General features: G+C 38.5%; 1 protein-coding gene across 1 annotated transcript in view; it reads right to left on the reverse strand.

The window, feature by feature from the left end:
* Positions 1–19732, reverse strand: part of FRMPD2 (FERM and PDZ domain containing 2) — a 57768-nt gene extending 38036 nt beyond the window's left edge. The window contains exons 1-8 of the mRNA XM_041415486.1: positions 19609–19732; positions 9421–9505; positions 5917–6064; positions 4228–4299; positions 3380–3554; positions 2404–2554; positions 2169–2307; positions 1123–1275 (exon numbers count right to left, since the gene is read on the reverse strand). Coding sequence (XP_041271420.1) covers positions 1123–1275; positions 2169–2307; positions 2404–2554; positions 3380–3554; positions 4228–4299; positions 5917–6064; positions 9421–9505; positions 19609–19732 — 1047 coding nt within the window. The remainder of the gene's footprint in view (positions 1–1122; positions 1276–2168; positions 2308–2403; positions 2555–3379; positions 3555–4227; positions 4300–5916; positions 6065–9420; positions 9506–19608) is intronic.
* Positions 19733–22499: the final 2767 nt, after the last annotated feature.

Below are 22499 nucleotides of genomic sequence, written 5' to 3' on the forward strand. Positions count from 1 at the left end.
GTTAAAATCTGGCTCAGACACATTACAGAACTATGGAATATGACTAGGATTTACTGTCTGATCTGGAGACCAATGTGAGTTTATCCTAAGACCTTATATTTTCTTTCTGGGAAGCTAATGTAGAATCCTCAAATGACTTTTCAGTTGTGAACAGAGATTATCAGTGACCAAAGTAAAATGCTTTAAGAAGATCTGGTTTTTTTCAGAAAGTAACCACAGTACAAATGTTCAGGTCCTGAAAACTGGGGCATCTATAATAACTAGCTGAATCTGAGTTTTAATTTTTAATCCCTTTCATATTTGGAATTTACATGTTCTTGCCATGGGGTCTGTCTTTCTCACTTTGTATGATGAGTTGGCTCCTTCTACAGACTTATTCATTGAAACAGATACTAAACAAAGCTGCTTTTTCTTCATTGGATTTGCCACACATGATGGGACTGTCATTAAGGCTAAGCTTCAATCTATTTCTTCAATTGCACTGACAGTGTTAGATGAGGAACTAATATAATTAAATAGCAACTGAACTAAATTATGCTATAAATACCAGCATGTGGCACTGCAGCAAAATGACTACTGGTATTTATCCATTATCTAATCCCTGATATTTTTCATTTGATGGAAAGCAGAGAGGTTTGGGGAGAAAGAGAAATTAGCAGGAAAAAAGTTAAATCCCACATCATCGTGACACTTTCGAGCCCTAGAAAAATATTCAAGTGAGAAAATACTTCAGATAACTCCAGGGTTCACAGATACTTTTAAACAAACAATTGCTGCATGTTTATGCAGTGGCTGAACAGCTGCTGTAATTTCTGAAGTCAAAAAAAGTGCTTATTCTAATGTTTTATAATCTTCTGGAGCCCAGACTTGTTGGTAACATGCCAAAAATTTACATCAAACCTTAGAATGCTGCAAATACACCAAAACAGGCCATAAAAACTGTCAGTGATAAGTGACAGTATCTACAGCAGAATGAAATTCTGAGGTTTTTGTTGACTATTCAAATTTTTTCACGATATCTAAAATCCACTGTATCAGGCTAGAAGAAAATAGACAACAGTAAATAGAGAGGGGCTTTCTACCTCAAAATTAGTAAATCGTGTTTGGGGTATGGCAAGTTACCTTTAAAAATTCTAGTTCAGCTTCATCCTCAAATAGGGAGCGATTCATACGATGTAATTTAGCAAGCTCTCTCTGTACATATGCCAGGGTCATTTTCTCTATTCGACTGGCTGGAACATAGTCTTCAACACGAAAATAGCTCTTTCCATGCATCTGTGGGGGAAAGAATTGAAAAAAACAAAGAGACAGGAGCCTTTTGTTCTTTCCTGACTTTTCTTATTCATTGCATTTCATTTTCAGGGTGACCCGTATGCAGAAGTCACCCTGCTGCCATTTCCCAAAGGGAAGTGGGGACAGCACGCAGTGTCCTGACAGCCAATTTGCCTCTTGCCCCTGTGCTCAGGCAGCTACTCAAAGCACACACCACTTCTTTGGGCAGAGGGGAGAAAGGAGCTGGGCCTGCAGGTGTGTCCTGCCCTTGGAGCTGACAGCTACAGCTGCATCAGTACAACCTGCAGTGGGGGACCCATTGCCATGGTAGATCTGACCACATGGATCAGACCACTCAGAGTTCAATTAACAGAGCTAGCCTGATTTACATAGCTGAAGATATGGAAGCCAACATAAATGGGTGTTTTCTTTACACTTGAAAACTAGGACAGCTAGTTCAGACATACAGTCAGAGACCTCCCTGTCTTTGCAGCTTGTGGATCTGAGCCTACACATAAGATAGCTGTGAATTCTGAAGTGTTCCTTTGCTTTTCTCTTCCCTATTTACTAATCTCTTTAAGCCCCTCTGAACATCTGAGCTGGGCCTGTGTTAGAAACTTTCTACAGATTTTCTGGAGTTTCTAGGATATATTATCAATTATGAAGGACCCAGACCCATTCTGCCATATCCTGGTAAATTCACGTGGCTCATTACTACTCCATAATCAGGACTATTTTGTAATTTTTAAAATTAAGTCTGAGGGACTTATCTGGAGGACTTAACTGAAGTTCTCTGCTATTCACATTTTTTCTTTAAACTCTATGTGACAAACAAAAGCTTCAAAAGTTGTAGAGAGAGAGAGACCTCTGAGAAATACTGTATTATTTCTGCACACCTCAGAAGCATAATTGCCAAGCTCTGCCTGTAAAGCCAAAGCGCCGAGTTTCAGGGCAGTCTCATCACTGCAATATAATCGCTCCTCCAAAATATCTTTACGAAGCTGCAGGTAAAACTGATGCCTTGTCAAGCCATGCCTGGAATAGAAAAGGGTTTAGGAACTCAGGAGGAGCTTTGAATGGTATCCCTAAATGCTACTGGTTTTCCTTCAGTCAGCAGAATTTTGCACTTACTGAATAACATTAAAGTGGTTGACAAAGAATTTTATCCTTAGAAAGAGAGTGAAATTGATGATGGACATTTTCTTCTTGGGTTGGTCATTCCAGCCATCTGGGGCCACTTTGTAGAGTTTGGTCTCCTCATCCAAAAAGAAGAATTCTTTACCTGAAATGAGAATTTTGGGTCCTGTGATAAACCTGGACATACTTCAGCAGCTTAATTCTGCTGTCTTCATAGAGTGCATCACTAGCAATAAAAAATAAAATGGATTGGGGATGTCAGCTGAGATTACTTCTCTGTGTCATGATTTAACGTATTGCTCCTTTGATGTAGAACTTAGGACAGTATGTAATTTTGGATTACAAATGTTAGATGCTGGATTAGTATGGTATCTGAGAAATCACTCAAGGATTCATGGGGCTTGCATTCTTCTCACCACTCAGGTTCTGCACCCCTTTATAATCCTCATGCCCTACACACAAGGTGGGCTCTTCAGTGCCTCAGCTGTGCCTGCCATCAGAAGGGGACTAGCGAGATGTGGGTCTGGTAGAGGACACAGCTGAACCTGTGCTACCACTTATATCTAGGAATAAACACAGGCAGCCTTTCCCAGTGCAATGCTTCCTAGAATTTCTGCTGAAGCTGCATGGCTCAGTATTGTTTGAGTGCAAGGCTGGGACACAGCCTTTTCTTTTCTGCCTGGGAATAACAGCCAGTAAATGTTGTATGGCTGTGCTGATGCACAGTCCTAGGGCAGACATGCTTGACATCAGTGCAGTGCAGTTCAAACCAACATACCTTACTTTTGCACAAGCTTTGTATCTGCTTCTACCTAAGGATCTTAAAGGATCTTTGAATGAATTCTTGATGAATGATTCTTTGATGAATTCTTGAATGATTCTTTGATGAATTCTTGCTGGAATTCATTGATAAAGTGACTACAGAGGTACTGAGGGACAGAGCTGTCACTGTACTTAATTGTCTCATTACCTTTCATGTAAGCCAAGCCAAAGTAGAAATGTTCCACCAAGTTTGCATAGGCCACCACAGTGTTGAAAACATCTCTTGCCTTGGTCTTGATGTCACATTGCACCTCAAGGCACTGTCCGTTGAGTAGAATCACATTGAGATCCCTTTGGGACAAATAGGATTTCCCTTTTTTAGTCTAAGAACATGCAAGAAAGAATGAAGAATGAGTGCCAAGTACAAGCAATGCAAGTTCCACAGCATTTTATTACTGAGGCCCACAAGTAGCCTGTCTCTATACAACCTGATGGAATTGGTCACAACACCATGCTATTCTCTGCCCTCCTTCTCATAAATTAGTATCACAGACATTTCTCATTCTCTCAAAACCCAAAGAATCACAACAAAACAGCTGAGCGTTCTCAAATTCTCCAGTCACCAGGGTTATTCTAGATTTGGGGCTAATTCCAAATTTGCTTTGCTCTCATTTTTACTTCTGTCTCTGTCAACTTTCTGCCTCATCTTAATGAAAAGTAAAGTATGTGCTTGCAAGGTGGAGAAGTCCCATACATTGGAACTAGATGTCATATTGCAGATTTGCTGTACAGTCTTTGTCTCAAAGGTCTAGGGCTAAAGTGAACATTCTTAGCCAAGAAGGATAAATTAAGCTTTTTTTGCACCAACAGAAAGAACTAAATAGCACTAAGAATTAAAGCACATCCTTTCAAGTCTCAATACCTCTGCAGGAACCCTAACTTGTTTTGAGAGGAGGACATGGAGAGAATACTGGCTTGAGACTCAGGTGCTGCTTACAAAGAGTTCTGACTAAAATGTCACTGGTTTAGTTCTAGATTCTTAATGTTCATTCTTACCACAATTGATCCAGGCAGCTGTAAGGTCACTGGTGGTTCACTGGACAAAATAATAAATTCTGGACCTGAAAACTGCAAGGAGGCAATTTAGAAATTTAGTAAGTCTTCTTAATAGAATGAAGATCCCAAACACAAGTATCATCAATGAAACCCATTTCTACTGGTCTGTATGCTGGACCTAATTGACTTCAGTGTCTAACAAGGTGCAAATGCTGATTGATGACTTCTCTCTGTTTGGGGTCTCTCCTGTGTAGGCTCTCCAGGGTCTGAGTAGAGGTAAGCTCATGCTGAAGTCTTTTCTTCTGTAGAGGCACTTAATCAAGATCCATTTCCTTTGCAAGGCACCTATTTTCATGACACTTACAGAAACTTAATTTATTCTGAGATCTTTTCTCATTTGATTCCTAAATTACTCTGAGGACAGTCACAGACATGTAAACATATACATACACACTGCTGTGATTGAATAAGCCCAGCTTCCCTAGGCACAAGACTGAAATGCAGAGCTGCTTTCTTCCCCATAATAAAGGCTGACTAATGGTTCTTATTAGTAGACATTGTATTCTTTTGTTTTAATTTCAAATAACTTCAACAGTTTTAAGGTCTTTTTTTCTTGCTGAGTATTCACCTCAACTAATTTTATATATCAGATACGTCTATGCATTTAGATCCTTTAAGCAGACAGAAATAATTAAATGTCTTCAAGTAATAAGATGTGAATCCTTCCAGCTGTTCACCATGACTTAGTAACTTGACCCATTTGGATACTTTAAAAAAATTAATAATAGTATAGTCCTACCAACAGACAATGCAGTTTTGTATCACATTAAAGAGGGACTAACACTGTGTTGTAACAGTTGCTGAACTCCTGTGAAAGGCTGTTATTATCCCCACAAAAAACCATAAGAATAAAATTTAAAACAAAATTTATATGAGAAAAGATAATTTTCCCAAGTATCTAACTGAAGCTCTTAACCAAATATTTGTCACTGTTGAGGTTCTGAACTGGGAGGGGATGAAAGGGCTTATCAGCCTGAAACCTGTCCCTTTTTGTTCCACAACAGAAAACTCCATATGAAGGATCATGCTGGAGTTTTCTGTGATTCAGTTTTTTCTGAATGTTTGCAATCCAGAAAAGATTGCAAGATTACAAAACAACATACCTTTTAAAGAAACATTATCCTTTCCATTTAACAGAGTCCTACCACAACTTAGCATGTAGAAATAGTCAATTAGGAGAATTACTGTCTGGGCACATTCACTGCCAGCCTATGCTTTCTGTCCAGACATGCACTGTAAAAAAAATTTAAGTCCTTTGAGCATCATTGGCTGGCAGACATTTGGGTAAAGTGTCTGTAAATTTTTTTGCTGTTCTGAAACTGCTGTCAAAGTGGTTGGTGAAAACAGTCCATATGGTGTTTGATGCTGGCAGAAATCACATATCTAGGTCAGAGAGGGTTCAATTATGAGCTTTTGCATAGTCCTAATGGACAATTGCTTTTGCTGTCTTCAGCTCTGACAGTACAACTGGATTATGCCTAATTTGGAGTCTGTCAATTTAGAATACTCATCTAATAAGATGAGTCAGTAGCTAATATGCACATCACTGTCAGACAAAAATTAGATGAGAGGCTTCTCTTTAGTGATATTTACATTTTGAAATCCGCTTATATGTTTTTCATCATTCACCTTTTCCTTCCTGTGGAACAAACATTTCTGTGATGCAGCAGGTGCTGAGTAGTCCTTTGTGGACACAGAGAAGGTGGAGCCCAAGCTTAGCAGGTTCTGTCGGCTGTTCTGAGCTCCACCTGGTATTTCTTCTACAGCACTCACCGACCTGCACAGGAAATGTCATACTGAGAAAATATATAGCATGCAATCAACACAACAGCGACCTGGGGACAGACAGCTTAAGGTACAGTAACTGCTGGAATACCGTGAAGTCCAGGGCAATGTCTGTTATAAGCTCCTTAATGTTTCTTTACAGAAATAGAGAAATAATTTAACAGGAGTACTATTACTGGTGCCCTTTATTAATAAATCCAAACTCTGCTTTGATTCAATAGAATCAAGTTTGTTTCTTTTCTTCATTTGGTGAGCGAGATCCAGGTGGTTTAATTTTGGTGAAGCCAACAGGCAGAGTGTAGCCCCCCCATTCCCTTCTGGGAATTCTACAGGATGAAACAAATTCCTGATTTATTATTTTATCGAGAAAAAAAGCTTCAGAAAGCCTTAACATTTGTTGTTACATTATTAAGAATTTTCTAGGAATGGGAATTAAATTATTTGAATACTAATTCATTAGGATAAATTAATGTCCTAGGGAACAGAGGGAGTTTTCAATTTAATGAAGAAAAGGGTGTGTGAAATCTCAGATCAGAATGCTATCTTTGTACTATAGTTTTAATGTAGAAAGTAATGGTGTTTTCCATGTGAGTAGATATGTATCCTTAGAATAAACTTCAAATATACTATGTACTTAATGAACAAATAATGATTATGTGGTTCAGAAAAAAGGGTTGTGTTGAGGTGGATTTTTGTTAATTACATTTTTTCAATGTAATGCCAAAGACACATGGAAGCATTTCCATTATCCCAAAGTTTCATCCTTTTCTTTTGCACGTTGCAGATTTCCATCAGGAAACTATTCAAGGAATTTCTAAAAATTTTAACAAATTACACTGGAGCAGTTTCTCATCTCTTCTGCCTAGTATCCCGTAACAGGGAATGTGGGAGTAGTTGAAAGCCACAGTAGGTGGGGTTCAGAGATGATGTTAAGAACCATTTATTTACTTCACTGGGGGCTGAACACTGGAACAGGCTTCCTAGAGAGATGGTCACTGGTCCAAGCCTGTCAGTTTTTAAGAGGCATTTGGATATGCCCTTAATAACATGCTTTAAGTTTTGGTCAGTCTGAAGTGGTCAGGCAGTTGGACTAGATTATTATTGTGAGTCTTTTCCAACTTCTCTTCTCTTCTCTTCTCTTCTCTTCTCTTCTCTTCTCTTCTCTTCTCTTCTCTTCTCTTCTCTTCTCTTCTCTCTTCCTCTCCTATTGTATTTTACATTCCTCTGTCTATAAAGATATCTAGTTATTTTTGTTTCTATCAATGCAACCTCATAAAGGTCAACATTTACTTAAGAAATGTGCTTCAAAATTACCTGAAGTGACCTTTATTATTATTGTGTAATAATAAAAATATAATAATATTTTTATCTCAAAATCCAAAAATTTTTATTAAGAAGGCTTTCTTTTCCTGTGGAAAGCACTTCCTGTTATTACTCCTGTTAGATGAGAGATGCCAGATTTGACAGTTGTGTCTTCTTTAGATATAGACCAGAGCCTTGCTTACAAGCTTCACTTTGTGAAATGTAAATTACGTTAATTGGGCTGCCTACAGAATGAGCATGATGATATTAGTAAGCTTTATAGATAGTAAACCCATCACTAATCTTTGTGTTGGTTGTACTCCTTCATGGGAAACTGGTGATTTCCAAAGTAATTTCAACTCCACTGCTGTCATGGTACTTGTAATAGAATGGTGACTGTGGTAGAAATTCAGTTGCAGATGCTTGCAACCAGGAGTGCAGTTTACAGTCCTTGAAGTTCTATGGGAAGCAGTTTGCTGGAAATTTGGAGAACAGAGTTCGTCCTTCAGCAGAGGAGGCGAACTTATTCTTGGCAGAATGATTTTAGATCATGCATATTAAGATCATATCCAGGTTTTTAGTCAGAGGCATGGCAATTGCTCTGAAGTACTCAGTAAAAAAATCTTCAGATACTCATATAACTGCTAGATATAGGATGCATATATAGATGTCTGTGAACACACATGTAAATGTTTGTGTGTGTAGTTAGACAAGCAGACAGAGGCTTCTTTCTTGACAAAAGCAGCCACTCTTCTGCAATCTGTTTGTAGATCTCTCTTGTTGCAGTTTTACAGGTGTACTGGGATATCTCATATTGTCCAGATTATCATGGCTGATTTATCAGGAAGTTCAAACTGTTTACTTGGGACGCATTTAACTGGGAGTTGATCTAAATTGAGCATTTCCTGTGGGCCTGAATTACTCGTGTCATGGTTAAAAGAAGAAACTCCTGTTTAACTGGGTCAAGAACTCAATTTAAATGGGATGTCTGTAGGGATTACAGGGTGCTTAACTTTGGGATTCTGGTCTTTGTGGTGCCTAGAGGCTGACAGTGCTTACATCTCCTTCGTTTGGAAGCAGCCATGATTGCACTCACCCAGTCTAGAAAGTTCTTGTTGGCAGCAGTGGAGTTTCCCTGGCTTTTGAAAAGAAGTTAGCATCAGTTGTACAATCCTCAGTTTTCTTTGCCAATGTCTACAAGGCTGCTGTCCGTGCCATGGCTGAAACGAGGCTAATCCTCATGGCAGAGCAGAGGTCTTTACTGCCTGTGACCCTGGCTTACCTGTAACTCTCCAGTCCAGTGGTGGTGCAGGGCTGGATATGACTGACACAAGTGAGAAAAATCAGTATAAGGACTGAGGTGGAAATGTAAATGAAAATTACACATTATATACATGGTCTGACACAACCACTCCAGAACACACTTTAATGTGACAGCAAGGCAAGACCACATCCAAAATCTGAATGTGGACAAATAAGGGCTCTGAGAGAATGCCTTGACAGGGAAAGCGATGACTATTCATACATTTTCAACAGATTTTTCCCTTAATAAAATATATAATTAGTAAGGTTAGAAAAGACCTCTAAGATCATCAAATCCATCCTTTCACAGTCTCTGTGGAGCAGCTTCCCAGCTCTTTCAGTCACAGAGGGCTAGTGCTGCCTCCTTGCCTGGTGGAGACACAGCTGGGGGCAGCTGTTCTGGGAGGCCTGTGCCATCTGGCAGAACACAGATGGTACAGAGTAAATGTGGAAATCCTGAATTTGTTTTGTATAGATTGTTCAGGCCCAAGTTCCTTTTCACTAGAGCTTTTGGACTGTTCCACTTGGAACCAAACCAAGTCCAGGTGAACACTATTTATTTATTCTACATAATAGAATATTATGTATTTATTAAGTTATTTATGCTATATAATTAGTATCTGTTATTAAAACAGTCTCAGATGGCAAGTCAGGCATTTTCTGATACTGGCATTGCCACACTAGTTGCTGGCTTCACTTGCTTATAAAACAGCTTCCATCTTGTAGAATGTGAATTGAGCTTACCTGTTTATGAAGAGCTTGTAGCTACTTTCTGTCCTCGACCCACTAAGTGTAGTGTCACATGATCTGTGTGTCTCTGGAACTTTTCCTGCAATAAATAAAGGAAATATAAAAATTCAAGTAATAGTAGCAGCACTCAGCATCAGATGTTGGGAATTACAACAGGGAAGAAATTTAGACTGGCAGCTTCCTCTCTTGTGTCCTTGCTTGGACATGATAAATGGCTGTTTAATAAGGTTAGTGAATACTGCTCCAGCAGTATTCCCAGTTCCCTAGTTATTGTTACTTCCTCTTCATAACCCAGTATGTGAATGTAATTTGGAAAACAGCTGTGTAGGTACAATGTCTGTCATTTCCATCTCTATGGGGGAAATTTGTGAATCAGCTTTTTTTCTTCAGAAATTATGACCAATTTTTGTTCTTCTATTTTCAGGCATTATATGGGTGGGAAAAGGCATGAAACTTCTCTGGCTTAATCAGAGTAGAATATAAAATCAATAAAATGAAAATTGTTGTGTCTATTCCACTGGTTACTTTCTATGTTAAATATATTGTGAATGTTTCTACAACATAAAAACATGGCAAGAATAGTGGATGGTTTGAGGGTCCTTAACAAATAAGGATTGTATTGTTTTTCACCTTCAATCATCTTCTTGCTACAGAATGGACAGGTGTTGCTTTGTCCAAACACATGAAGGTTGAAATTTAGAGGCAGAACCAGAGAGGGTTATGCAAATGGTAGTTCTGTGAATGCTTCTTGTATCAGCAGAGATGTTTGAAATCTTTAGGGAAGGGTGAGAAGGTTACATTTTTATTCACTTGGATCATTTCATTGAGCTTATTTGAAGAACTGCATATCAAACTATTACATAAGTAGGATGATAGAGGTGGTAAGATAAGCTGTGTTAAAGCAATCATTTTGATAAAACATTCATGCACTACACCCTGAGGCTTCACACTGAATGCCATCATGAAAGCGTGATGCTGAATTCTAGTGTACCAACCAACCAACTGCAATTTTGAAACCTAGAAAATCTACAGTCCCACTGCTAAAATAAGCATAAACATGTGGGGATTTTTCAAGCTGCAGATGGTAGTGACAAAATGTGAGATTTGAGATAAGCTAGTTACCAAAGTTAAGATTCAATCCTGTGTTCTGAAACAACATGCTTTTTAATCAGAAAACCTCGCAAAATTCTCTGCTTGCACTGTGGTTTTAATATAATTATATTAATATATTTATTTTAATATAAATATATTTTGACAAGATCATCAAAGTCCCCTTAGACTTTCCATATCAGCTGTTACAGTAATGGGACAACTTGGCTACTCTCAGTGGCCAGACTCCCATGCTTTGATCACAAATCCAGCACACACTTGACATTAAATTAGCATGTATTCTTCAAAGAAATCGATGTTGTAGATTTACTATATGTTAAATGAGCTCCTAATGTACAGTCTTGATAGAGATATTAATATCCTTTGATGATGATGCTCTACTAGATGGTAATATTTCTTTTCATAGAAGAATGCTTTTTTTAAAAATATATGATTTCATGAAAGAATGTCTGTGACAAGCAGGCTCTCACATTCTGTGTTTATTCATGTATTTTTGGAATCCTCTCTTCCAAAATCCTGAGTATGCACAGCAACCAGTGTTTCAATGAGACTGATATATGCACAAAGTCACTAGAATGAGCCTTTGTCAAGTTTATGACCAAAATGTCTTTTAAACTGCTTACAAAACAGATTTCTGTTCTGAGTTTACCTTCCCTGTGTGTGACTGTGTATGTGACTCACACATATGTGTCACTCATGGAGCAACTGCAGTCTCAGGTTTTTATTGCTGCTGATATTGATTGCAATTCTGGAGCTTCAGAAAAGCACCTTGCAGGAGGAGAGCATTAACAGGAGTGACCTCACTTTCCTCATCCTTGGGCTGAGGGCTTAGGGCTGAGAGGTAAGACATGATGGGTTTTTTTTTTTCCCAGGATGTGCCTAATTTCTCTCTGAATTATGTCCTCATAGAACATTCACTCTTAGGTATTATTTATAGATTCAACTGATTTTGGAGATGACATCTTGACATTGCCCACCATATGCATTTGTGAGGTAGCCCCACCTTTTCTGTGTCAAGACCCCATGTGCTAAAAACATAATGTCAAGCTTTGTGACCTGCTGAGCAGATTTACCTGGCAAAGGGGGCATGAAGCAAGAAAGAGGTGATGGGGCTACATGGCAACCAGGGAATATATAGCTTTACTGTAGGACAAAAGTAAAATCTAATATAAAAGTATCTTTCTTCTCTACAACTTAGCACAAATATACCTCCCAAGTTACATAACCACAAGTTGCATAGGAGTATCAATCACCCAGTACGTGGTCAGTCCCACACTTCAGAGGACAAAAGAGATGAATACGTAATTCACAAACATATTCTTTTTTAAAAATCATACCTCTCCTGTGTCCTCGATTAGACAGTATCAAAGATGTACTTTCAGATATACTATTAGAGTCACTATAATCTGCAGAGAGTTGTCTGTAATCTTCTGTTGATTGACTATAGTTCATTAATCTGGGCCCTTTGTCTGGAAACAGAAAGAAAATGTGGTGAATCATATACTTTGATTATAAGTAATTGTATTTGCATGTTAATGTAAATAACATTTGGATTGGCTAATTTTCATATAGTCCTCATCTTTCTGTCTTCTATCCCTGACTCCAATTCCTTAAAGACTGAGGAAATCTTGGTAACTTCATTCTATTGCTTTCATAATCTTGTTCTGGCCAGAACTGGTTTTCATAGTTCTCAACTATTTCATACAAAACAAATCTGATACATTAATTCTGTTCTGTATGTTTAACTGAATGGTTGCAAAGTGCAGATAACCTGCAAAGTTCTTATTCCTTGTACTCTGAGGTCCAAAACCTTGATCTATAATTTCTTCTTTCTGTGTGCAGGGTGGACAATGTCCAAACATAATCCACTACCAGAGCCAGATGCAGAAATTCCATTAATGGGTCATCCTAATTCATTAGGATGTACATATTTTTCTTGCACACTGATTTTACTTTGTTTGCATTCTCTCTTGTCCTTGTACAGAATCTCTGAAACATAATTTTTAATTAATAATTAAACAAAATTTAATTTTTAATTAAAAAAAAGAAAAATTTTTTTAATTAAAAAAAAAGAAAGAAATGGAATGCTGTCTTGCAAAGTGGAGCTCACACATTTTCAGTATAATTGACACCCTAATTCATTGAAGTCCTTTGGCCAGTGTAAGTCAAGTGACCTGATTCACGGGCAGACACAGAGATCACAACAGACAGATAATCCCTAGAACCAAGGTAAGGAAACTGGCAGGAATTTGTGGCTAATACAGGGTGGAAACTGGGGCCATCCCTTTTGGCAGCAGCAGAATTTCTACCTATGCTTGCAGGTGTGAATCTACAGCTCAGTTCCTGAGTAAGTGAACCAATATGGCTTGAGGGGTAGTTTGTCTATATGTTTCCAAAACAATCCCCTTTCTTGTAACCAATAATACCTAATAGAAATGTTCCAGATATATTTAAGTCTGTGTTTGATTCCAGCTGATTTCACAGAGCATATGTGTGACTTGCTGAATAGGAATTGTATTGTTCATATGCCTAATGCTGATCATATAAAAAAAAAAATCCTGTATAGCTTGGGCCAGCTTTCCCTTTGCTCCAAAATCAGAGATCTCTGTCAAAGTGAACAGTATGGTGTAGACAATATAAAAAAGATAGTTATAGAATTACTCTGAGGGATAATAATCCTTGATCTTTGTCAAAATAAAAAAATTGTTATATACTTTTAGATACGATGTTATATAATTGTTTTATTTATATAGTGAGGAGGATTTGACCTTGTTTTGAAATCACTCCAGCAATTCATGTGTGAATTTCTAAAGCATCTTTTGAATAAAAAACTAAACCAAAATAAAAAAAAAAAAAACAAACTACAAATCTTTCCTTGAATAGTCAAATAGGAAAGATGAATATATATTCCTTAATGGCAAGAGGATAACCTCACAGAACGCCACCTTCAAAAACACACTGGAGTATACAAAGTACAAAAGCAGTTTTGAAAGTAGAGGAGTTTTATATGCACAGGTTTTATGCAAAGTGCTTTAAGAGTCAAATCTGTGCAAGCTGATTTGTTATCATTGCTTCACAGCCCTGACTCCTGTCCTTTGTGGAAATAAGAAAAAGAAACCTCAGTGACTTGCCTCAGAGTCTTTCCATTATGAAGTAATTTAGATGTACAGCAATAACTATCCTATCCAACACTACATGTAATCACTACAGCATGAAATTAAACAATCCATCTACTTTGGAAAAGACACAGAAAAGGCTGTCCGTATTAGAGAGTTCAGGTTATAAATCTTTCTTTACCTTGGTGAAAATTCATCTGGGATGCCAGTGTTGAGGTGTCCGATATTTTTTCATGCAGTCTTTTCCTTATCACATGACTTCTGTTCAGATGAGAGGCTGTGCTGTCTTCAGTGACCACCTGCTCTGTCTGGAAGGCAGTAATATTCAAAGTCAATGTCATATGGTATGTGAACTTCAGACTCTCATAGTGAAGTGATCCTTGCCCTCTGGCTGTCAGAGGCTGCTGATCTGCTTTGTATAAGCAACTTCATTTTCTCAGATTAACACAAAGCAGGACTGAGTATGTTGGTTCCATGCTCTCATGCTAGCTAAGTTTAAGAGGGGACACCCTCTGTTACAGTAGCAAAGAGAGTAAGAAAGAGTGCAAGGGAAAAATTATTCTCAGAATCTTAATGATTTAATCTTAATGACAAAAAATTCTGGTGTGTTTTCTTCAGTTGTCATTCAGCTTGTTAACAAAAATGGTTTTTGATATTTCAAATTTTGAAAAAACTTATGTGCTCATTTTTTAAAGAACTCATGTGGTCAGGCTTGATTGCACAGCAAATATTCAGTTCTACTCAAGGACAATGACCTAGTTTCCCAATATGATGTAAATGATATTTCTTTGCATTTCATTAAGAAATTCGGAAACAAGAATGGCAACGGAGAAATTTTTACTGTTGTGTAAAGTCCTTTAATTTGGCCAATATGAGGTCTCTGTAAAGGTTATGATTGCTTCAGTACTACCTAAAGAAATTAAGATACTATAAATACAAAAGATCAATCACTTCCCAGGAGTGTAGAAGTGGTGTGTGAGATGGCTTCATTGCTTTATTTGCTCGTACACATGCCCACACAATTTCCTGCCTAGAAGTTTAGAACCAAATCTCGCTTCTTAATCCATAGGAAGATTAATTTTGGCAATCACTCCCCTGTCTCCTGTGTTGCTGAGCACCTCTCTCACTGCAGAAAAAGAGATGACTGGAGTATGGGAGTAGTACTTACCTCGCTGACACTTCCCACTGCAAACTGAACCATTCTCTTTATGTAGAACTTTGCTGGTAAGGAAGCAGATTCCTTCTGATGTGCTTCACATGCCTCCAGAATGGATTCAGGAGAAAGTCTTCTGTGTGGCAGATCTTCACACAGTGTCAGCAAGAGAGCATGTAGTTGGTCACTCAGCTGGAGGGACTGAGTCAAAACAGAGGTACTGTTAAATGACATCTCCCAGGGGACTGAAATCCTATGCAAACTGGGACCAGGAATTTCTGTAAGCCTTTCACTCTGGGTGAGAAACATGCACTGAATTCCTTTAGACTTTGGGAGAATTCCAGACAAGCAGCATAACAGCATGGAATGCACCTATAGTGGGATCCAGGATAGCCTTGGAATTGACATCTCCAAGAATGATTGCAGGCCCAATTAGGGGCTTCTTGGTGACAGACAGTTCAGTTTGCTCCAGAGCCTTGTTAATTAGAATGTGAATCAAAGATTCATGGAAGTAAGGTATGTGGTAGCATTAGCTTCAAAAAGGTGAGGAGTTTGACCAGCCACAACTGTTGTCATAGAAACCAGATACTTATATTTTAAGGCCATTTAGCTTATAAAGCTTTTTCTCATAGAATGTAAAAGAGAGGTTAAATCTACAGAAACCTGTGCTCCCCAAATTGAGAACAAGCAACCAAAAGCATCAATATAGAAATGAAGCAAAATATATTACAAGTCTTTGAAAGGATTCTGGGTAAGCAAGAAACTTATAATTTCAGCTAGCAGAGATACTGATAGAATTTTCTCAGAAATAAGGGGAGTTATTTAGTTTTATTCTTCCATCCCACTTTTGAAAAAGCACATAAATGTGCACAGCACCACAATCATGCCAACAAGATGTTTTTGTTTAAGTCCTTAGAATAATAGAATCATAGAATAATTTATGTTGAAAAAGACCTTTAATATCATTGAGTGCAATCATGAACCTAACACTGGCAAGTCCACCTCTAAATCATGTCCCTAAGTGCCACCAGTAATCATCTTTTAAATACCTCCAGGGATGAGATTCAACCACTTCCCTGGGTAGTGGGGACAATTGTTTATTCCAAGACAACTGTTCCTAATTGTCTTGGAATAAATAACCTTCACCCTTAAAATCAAGATACAATTCATCTTAATAAGAAAAATTCTGGTCTTTGAAGAAATAGAGTGGGGAAAAAAAAAAGGAAAGGAAAGATGAGCTCCAACTAAATTTCCTGATTTATGCGAACTGGTATTTTTGGTAAAACTTAGGCCTTGACACAAGCTCTTCAATTTTTTCCTAATGGTCTAAAACACAAAGCCCCTCTTAGTGATACTTTAGACTATGCTTCTTATTCTTTGAACCTACAGAATAAAAGAAAACAAAAATGTTCGTGTTACTGGCCTGGTTTGGAGGAACCTGGTAATCTGCTGACCAATAGAGGGTCATTCCTAAGGAATACACCAGCATCTGTCAAAACAGAAAAGGAAACCCTGTGTGAAATCAATACAGGAAATTAGTACAGGAAGGCCTCATGCTAGACACATCATCTTTTTGTGTCTTTGGTCACAAAATGGCAGAAGTCACAGAATCAAATGAAAAATCATATATGAAAAATCAGATATTTTTTTTAAACTAGACTAAACATATCTAAAAGCAAAATAGTGACTCTTAGCCTATGGACTAAGTTGCATGCAATTAGTGATGCCTTTTCCTGGTATTAAAAAACTGAGAGCCAGACACAGTTAAGGGATAAGGGGTTTTTGCCTTGGTATTTTAATAAGGATCCTTATGTTGCACTGTTTCACCAAGGTGGGATGTGTTGCAATCCACACACACGACAGATCGTGTATGCAATTTATAGACTTTACAAATTTGCATATTTAACAGGAGTGCCCTAATGGGAGGCCTGGATAAATGGTGTGCTATTTCCCCATCCAATAAATTTCCCCTGGATGGGCCCAATCTCCAGTTTACAGAATATGTTCTAGACAGGACCGTGGTTTCCCAAGATAGCATAGGGTTTTCCGGCATCCTACTATGAGGCCTTTAGGATGTTTGGTCTCCTGACTTAACAAAATACTAGGGCTCTGCTAAGTTATCAGACTTAAGGAATTGCAAGTATAAGAATACTGAGGATACATAAAAGTTATATAAAAAATATGTAAAAGAAAAGGTTAAAAAATCATCATGGCAGCATTAGTACTGTTCAGCTTGAGGGGCTGAGGCAGGCTGCCCTCTGTTCAAAGATGCCAGGAATAGGGAAAGAAATCTGAACTCCTTTCTTAATTTTGAAGCTCTCCCATTGCTGATTAAAATTTTCCCCTACCTGTGGGACTGCCTAGCTGTTATATGCAGGAAAATAATTCCTGGAATAAGGCTGCACATTCCACAGCTTCATTTTTCTGCCTAGTGTCTAAGTGGTCAGTTATGTGGGAATCTGAAAATACTGTGTTCTGCCTGAGGGGAGTATGTGGTCTGAGTGGCATTTAAAATTTTAAGGTGCCTGAATATTTTATCTTACTGTCTTTCCAGAGAGACTCATTTGTCAGAGAGAAGAAAAATAAATTGTTAACAAAGCCGAACATATTTCTGACTTCCTAGGACTGCTTCCATCCCCTGATTGTAGAGATACTGCAGTCCTGCTGCTTCTGGGATTACAATTACCATACCTGCTTGAACACCATTTCACTATTTCCTTTCTGTGGGCCTTTACAAATAATACTGGGATGTGACAGTAGGTGCCTGGTGTATTGCATTAAAACCCGCAAGATTGTCTTCATGAGGTGCTGTCAAGATGCACTTTGCAAAATACCTCACCTTTGTTAGTCCAAAGTGCTGGTTTTTACTTGGGCGGTGGAGCAGTTCTGGCGGACTGAAAGGGGCAGCTTCTGTCTGAGATGCATTGTTTTGGAAAAACAAATTTCCTTCAGCAGACAGTAGTACTGACCATGGGCAAATCACACAGATGGCAGGGTCTGAAAAATGTTGAAGTCGATAAAATGGAGATCTTAGTGTTGAATTCACTGCACTCAGATAATCATATTTCTGGCATCTTGCCTGTCTAACCAAACTCATCACTGGAGATGTACCCAGAATGACTTGTCTGACTGGGGACCTTATTGGTCCTGACCCACAGACTGACTTCCCAGTCAGTCTTGTCTTGTCACTGTGGCCTTGCCTGGTGATCACTGGGCTCTCTGACCATGGTTATCTTCAACTAGGGTTCTCTTTTGCCCCTTCCATGTTTTCTGTAGTGTTGTATGCAAACACAAGTCACATGTGCTGGAAAGCTTCTCTGTTTTAGGAACAGCCAGCCAGTTTGTACTTCATCCTAGTGGAAAATACCTGGCTTTCCGTAGTGCTGGCCAGCCAACCAGTGCCATTCCTGGCTAACCTGGCAGTGCCCCAGCACACCGGGAATATTCTGTACCAAGTGGTGCTGATCATCATGAGATCTGGCATGATTTATTGCATCATGCACAGCACAGGAAATGTGGCAGCATTAGCCTTGAAAAGAGGCTGATTACACAAACAATATAGCTGTAATTGAGAGATGTGGAGTCAGAGATATGCCTTACTCAACTGGGATGATGCTATGCACTGGCACGTAACCTTCCCTGTGCTCAAAGTAACTGGAGCACTGTGGATTCAGCTTCAGAATGACTCCAGCTTGGCATCACTTCTGGACCTGAGCTCTCTAAAGACAAGTTTTAGCAGCCTTACACACTGGGCCTGCAGCCCGGCTTGGTTGTACATCCCTACTTCTTCTTGGTTCGGTTTCCATGTTCTGATACCCTAAATTTATCTGGTGTAGCATAGGGAACATAGGCTGATTATATTAAAAAAAAAAAAATTGTTTTGTTAAGTCAGCAATCACAAGAGCATAGTGTCAGCTTAGTGTCTGGCACAGAGTCAATAGATGGTCCTATGCTGAACCTGTCCAGGTGGGTATCTTTGTGCTTCACTCCTTTGCACATTTCTGGTGCTTGTATTTCCTGGGCTATGCTATCCCCTTGTTACACCAGTTAATAGAGAACTGATGGTATAGTCAACCTCCTGTAGTGTTCCAGCCCATTAAAAACTAGTTGGTAATGAATTTTCACTCCTCCAGCTATAGCAGAAATTACACATCACTTGTTTTCTGAATTTTGTATTTTGATTCTACATGCTTATGAGGTAAGAACACATCTCATCCATTCTTCCCTCAAAAGGAATACCCATTCACATAAACAATTCTCAAAACGTGACAGGTCGCTCAGCTGTGCTCTCTTGTTGTTGCTCAGTTGTGCTCTGTGCTCTCTCAAGCTGGCCTGCTTGGCAAGCAAACATCATAATGATAAGTCACATTATTATCATCAAGGATAAAATCTCTTACTAGCTGAATGGAGAGCCATGTGGATTTGCCTGTCCTCTGTGTCAGTCCATGAAGGACATGAGCCTAGCTGACACTGCACTTTCTCTGGGTGCATGTTATTCAGACTTAGGAAAGACTCTTCTGTCTGCATATAATTGTTCTTAGATTAATTACTACTTGATGTTTAATTTGGAAAAAAAAAAAAGCCAAAACTGCATGAAGACCTTCTATGTAGGCAGAGCAATCTGCACGTAATCCCAGCAGCATTGAAAGATTTCTCACTTTTATTAGCAGTATGCTGTTAGTGCCATTAGTTTTTTTTTGTCTCCACCCCACCCCCACAAACAAACCAACTCAAAACAATTAAAATAACTCAAGAATTATTTTCCAACAGTATGAACTCTTAAAAAGATGCTTTTCATCTCACCTTTGTGAAGATCCTCCAGAAGCTGCATTGTGGACAGGTACAGGAGTGCCCATATTTCTTCTTCCTCCAGAGGGCTTCCTTTTGCCCACAGGACCTCAGCCAGTGTCACACAGGAGCTGCTCATACCTGCTGCAGTAGATACTGGGTTTTTGGACACAGTAAAATAAACTGAACTGCTCAAACCAGCCCTACTGATTATAGCTGTACCCTTCTCTCACAGTAAGAAATACTTTGTGAACCACCCTGCTTTATTTGTTCAGAATAGGTAGGTATTGTTTACTCCTGTCTTAATCTGAGTAAATAAAGGGGACCTCACTAAGTGACTTCCTGTAATCTTTTTGAGCCCTTTTACTCCTCATTTGAAAGCAGTAATAAGATTCTGAGGAGAGCAAATTGTTTTTACTCAGGAGGTCCTTCATGAATATGTGCTGTTCAGATATTGTGAGTGGTTATTTGAATGACAGGTGATTGATTTTGCTGCTTAATTGGATGTTCCTGTCTATAAAAGCATGACAGAGTTTATCTAAGAAAAAAAGAATACAATGCAAAAGATATGCCCTGTAATATGAAAAACTTACTAACAGTGCAACAGAGCAATTAAATTTCATTCATTGCCCAGCAGATTGATCAGTAAAAGCTGGTAGATTCTTACTGTATTAATTGATGAGGGATTTTCTTGCTCACATATCTGAGACTCAGTGCTTGCAGTTCATCCCTTCCAATATACATATAAACTTGCTTTGTTTCACTAAACCAAATTAAAAGATTATTCTCTTTTTGAACTACTAAATAGCAATTTAGTGGCTCCCACCACACTGTCCTATCTGACAAGTACATAAGACCTAGCAGAAGAATGTGGATCCACACACTTATGCTGTATTGTCTTAGTTGAAACACAGATCATTTAGAGAATGGCACTCTGTAGTGAATCATAATTTCATTCTTCCTACTGGAAGAGTATTTTCATAATCACAGCCAACCAGAAACTGAGCTGTGACTTGAAGCATCATGGCTTCTCCTTCAAATGTTTTGTCATGCTAAATATTCTCAAAGAAGGCTTTGTTCTTCACAAATGCACCTGATCTTTCTATGTAATGAGTTTTATATTTCTGTAATTTACTAATCTAGTCAGAGCTGCTCTAGGTCTACACATCAGTAAGGAAAACTGAATCCAAGCTTCAAATTTCCTAAAAGTTTTTGAACAGCTTTTGCTATTATTCTCCTTTAACAGCCCCACGGGTTCATTTGATGCTGTGTAAATAGAGGAATAATAATATAATTTAGAAGTGATGCATTTACTGCTCTGAGTTTTGACATTTTCTGTAGACCAGCAAGTGAGGACAGCCTGGGATAGCTGGGATGCTGTAGCCTGGGATGCTATTGTCACATATAGGACTGTAAACACCACTGTAAAATGAGTTCACTCACAGCCTTAGGGCAGATCTTGCTCCCCTCAAACTTCTTTACTCTCTGTACACAGCCCACTTACTGCCACCATTTGCTCTGTGCTGGCAAGAGAACTTGTGTCTTACAGCTGATTGCTTTGCCAAATTCCTGTTCAGTATGGATTCTTCAAGGGGTTACTGGAAGAGCACCACAGTGTCCTGTAGGACCAGCATGTTGCTGATTAATAGACTGCTCAGACTTTGCTTCATGGGGTCTTGTCCTGGCTCACTAGCTTGCAAACAAGGAATCACAACACAGAAAGAATGATCCCTTGTTGCAACCACCACAGGATTATAGACCAACCTAGTGACATTTTAAACGGAACCAGAGTTCTAATTTTAGTCTCTGTAGCTTCAAAGGGCAGTAAAGCTTCTTACAAACCTAACCTTAATTAGAAGAGACAGACAAATCTTCTTAATCTAAGCCATCACTGTTTCTCTTAATAATAAATTACTGTGATAGCATTTCACTTAACCCTGTGGTACTGGGACTAAGCAATAAATTCACATCCCCAGAGCAGAATCTGTGTGGCTTCTCCATGCAAGTAATCCACCAGATTGTACTGAGTGCTGTTTTATTTGAGACTGTGCTGGGGGAAGAAGCACTGCATCCTCTGTTTTAGATAGAAGTGCTTATACCAAGTGATCTCAGTACTGATATTTCCAACTAGCTTAAGTTACTCAATAAGAAACTACCCAAAGGGCAGGTGTTACAGCTTTATAGAACCAAAGTGAAATCAGCAGTTTTACCAGAGATGCTTAACTTTTGTAGTGAATGTTTTTTTCTAAGAGTAAAAGTAATGTCTCAGATCAATACTAAATATGAATTAAATGAATTCTGCTATCAATTATATCCAAACTTCTTGAAAAAATATTAGATTGTATGGCCATGGAAATCATAATTTCTTTAACAAATTATTGCTTTAAAACAATGTGGAGTTAAGCAATGTGTTACTTTACAATCAAATTGGCAACTGGTTTTTAAGCACACTCAGAATGCCCTGTATCTTTAGGCTGTGTTTTTGACTTCTGATTTTTGAGACCAACATGATGTGATATTTAACAAAAGTCTGACTGCGTGAGTGCTTGGGGAAAAAACTATAGCCAGGCTACACAAAGTGTATTATAAGAGAGTAAAAGTGATGGAAAGGTATTGTTATCATTGTAGCACCAGCCATGTTCTGGTCCCTCAGTTTAGTAAAATCTGTGATCCAGAACCAAACAAATCTGACCTTCAAACAACCTACAACTCATAAGACAAGGCATACAAATGAGGAGGCAAGAAGGAAAAATTGACAGCAACTTTGCAAAAAGGGGTGGTATTTTTTTTTCAGTAACACTACATATCAGGAAATTATGCTGGGTCTGGTTGAGCCTGCAGGGGAAAATTAGAGCAGCAGAATGTAATCACTCACTTTGGAGTTTGGCCAGGCTATAGAGGTTAAT

This window comes from Onychostruthus taczanowskii, unplaced genomic scaffold, assembly GCF_017590055.1.
Source record: "Onychostruthus taczanowskii isolate IOZ18803 unplaced genomic scaffold, ASM1759005v1 scaffold5, whole genome shotgun sequence".
Lineage (NCBI taxonomy): Eukaryota > Metazoa > Chordata > Aves > Passeriformes > Passeridae > Onychostruthus > Onychostruthus taczanowskii.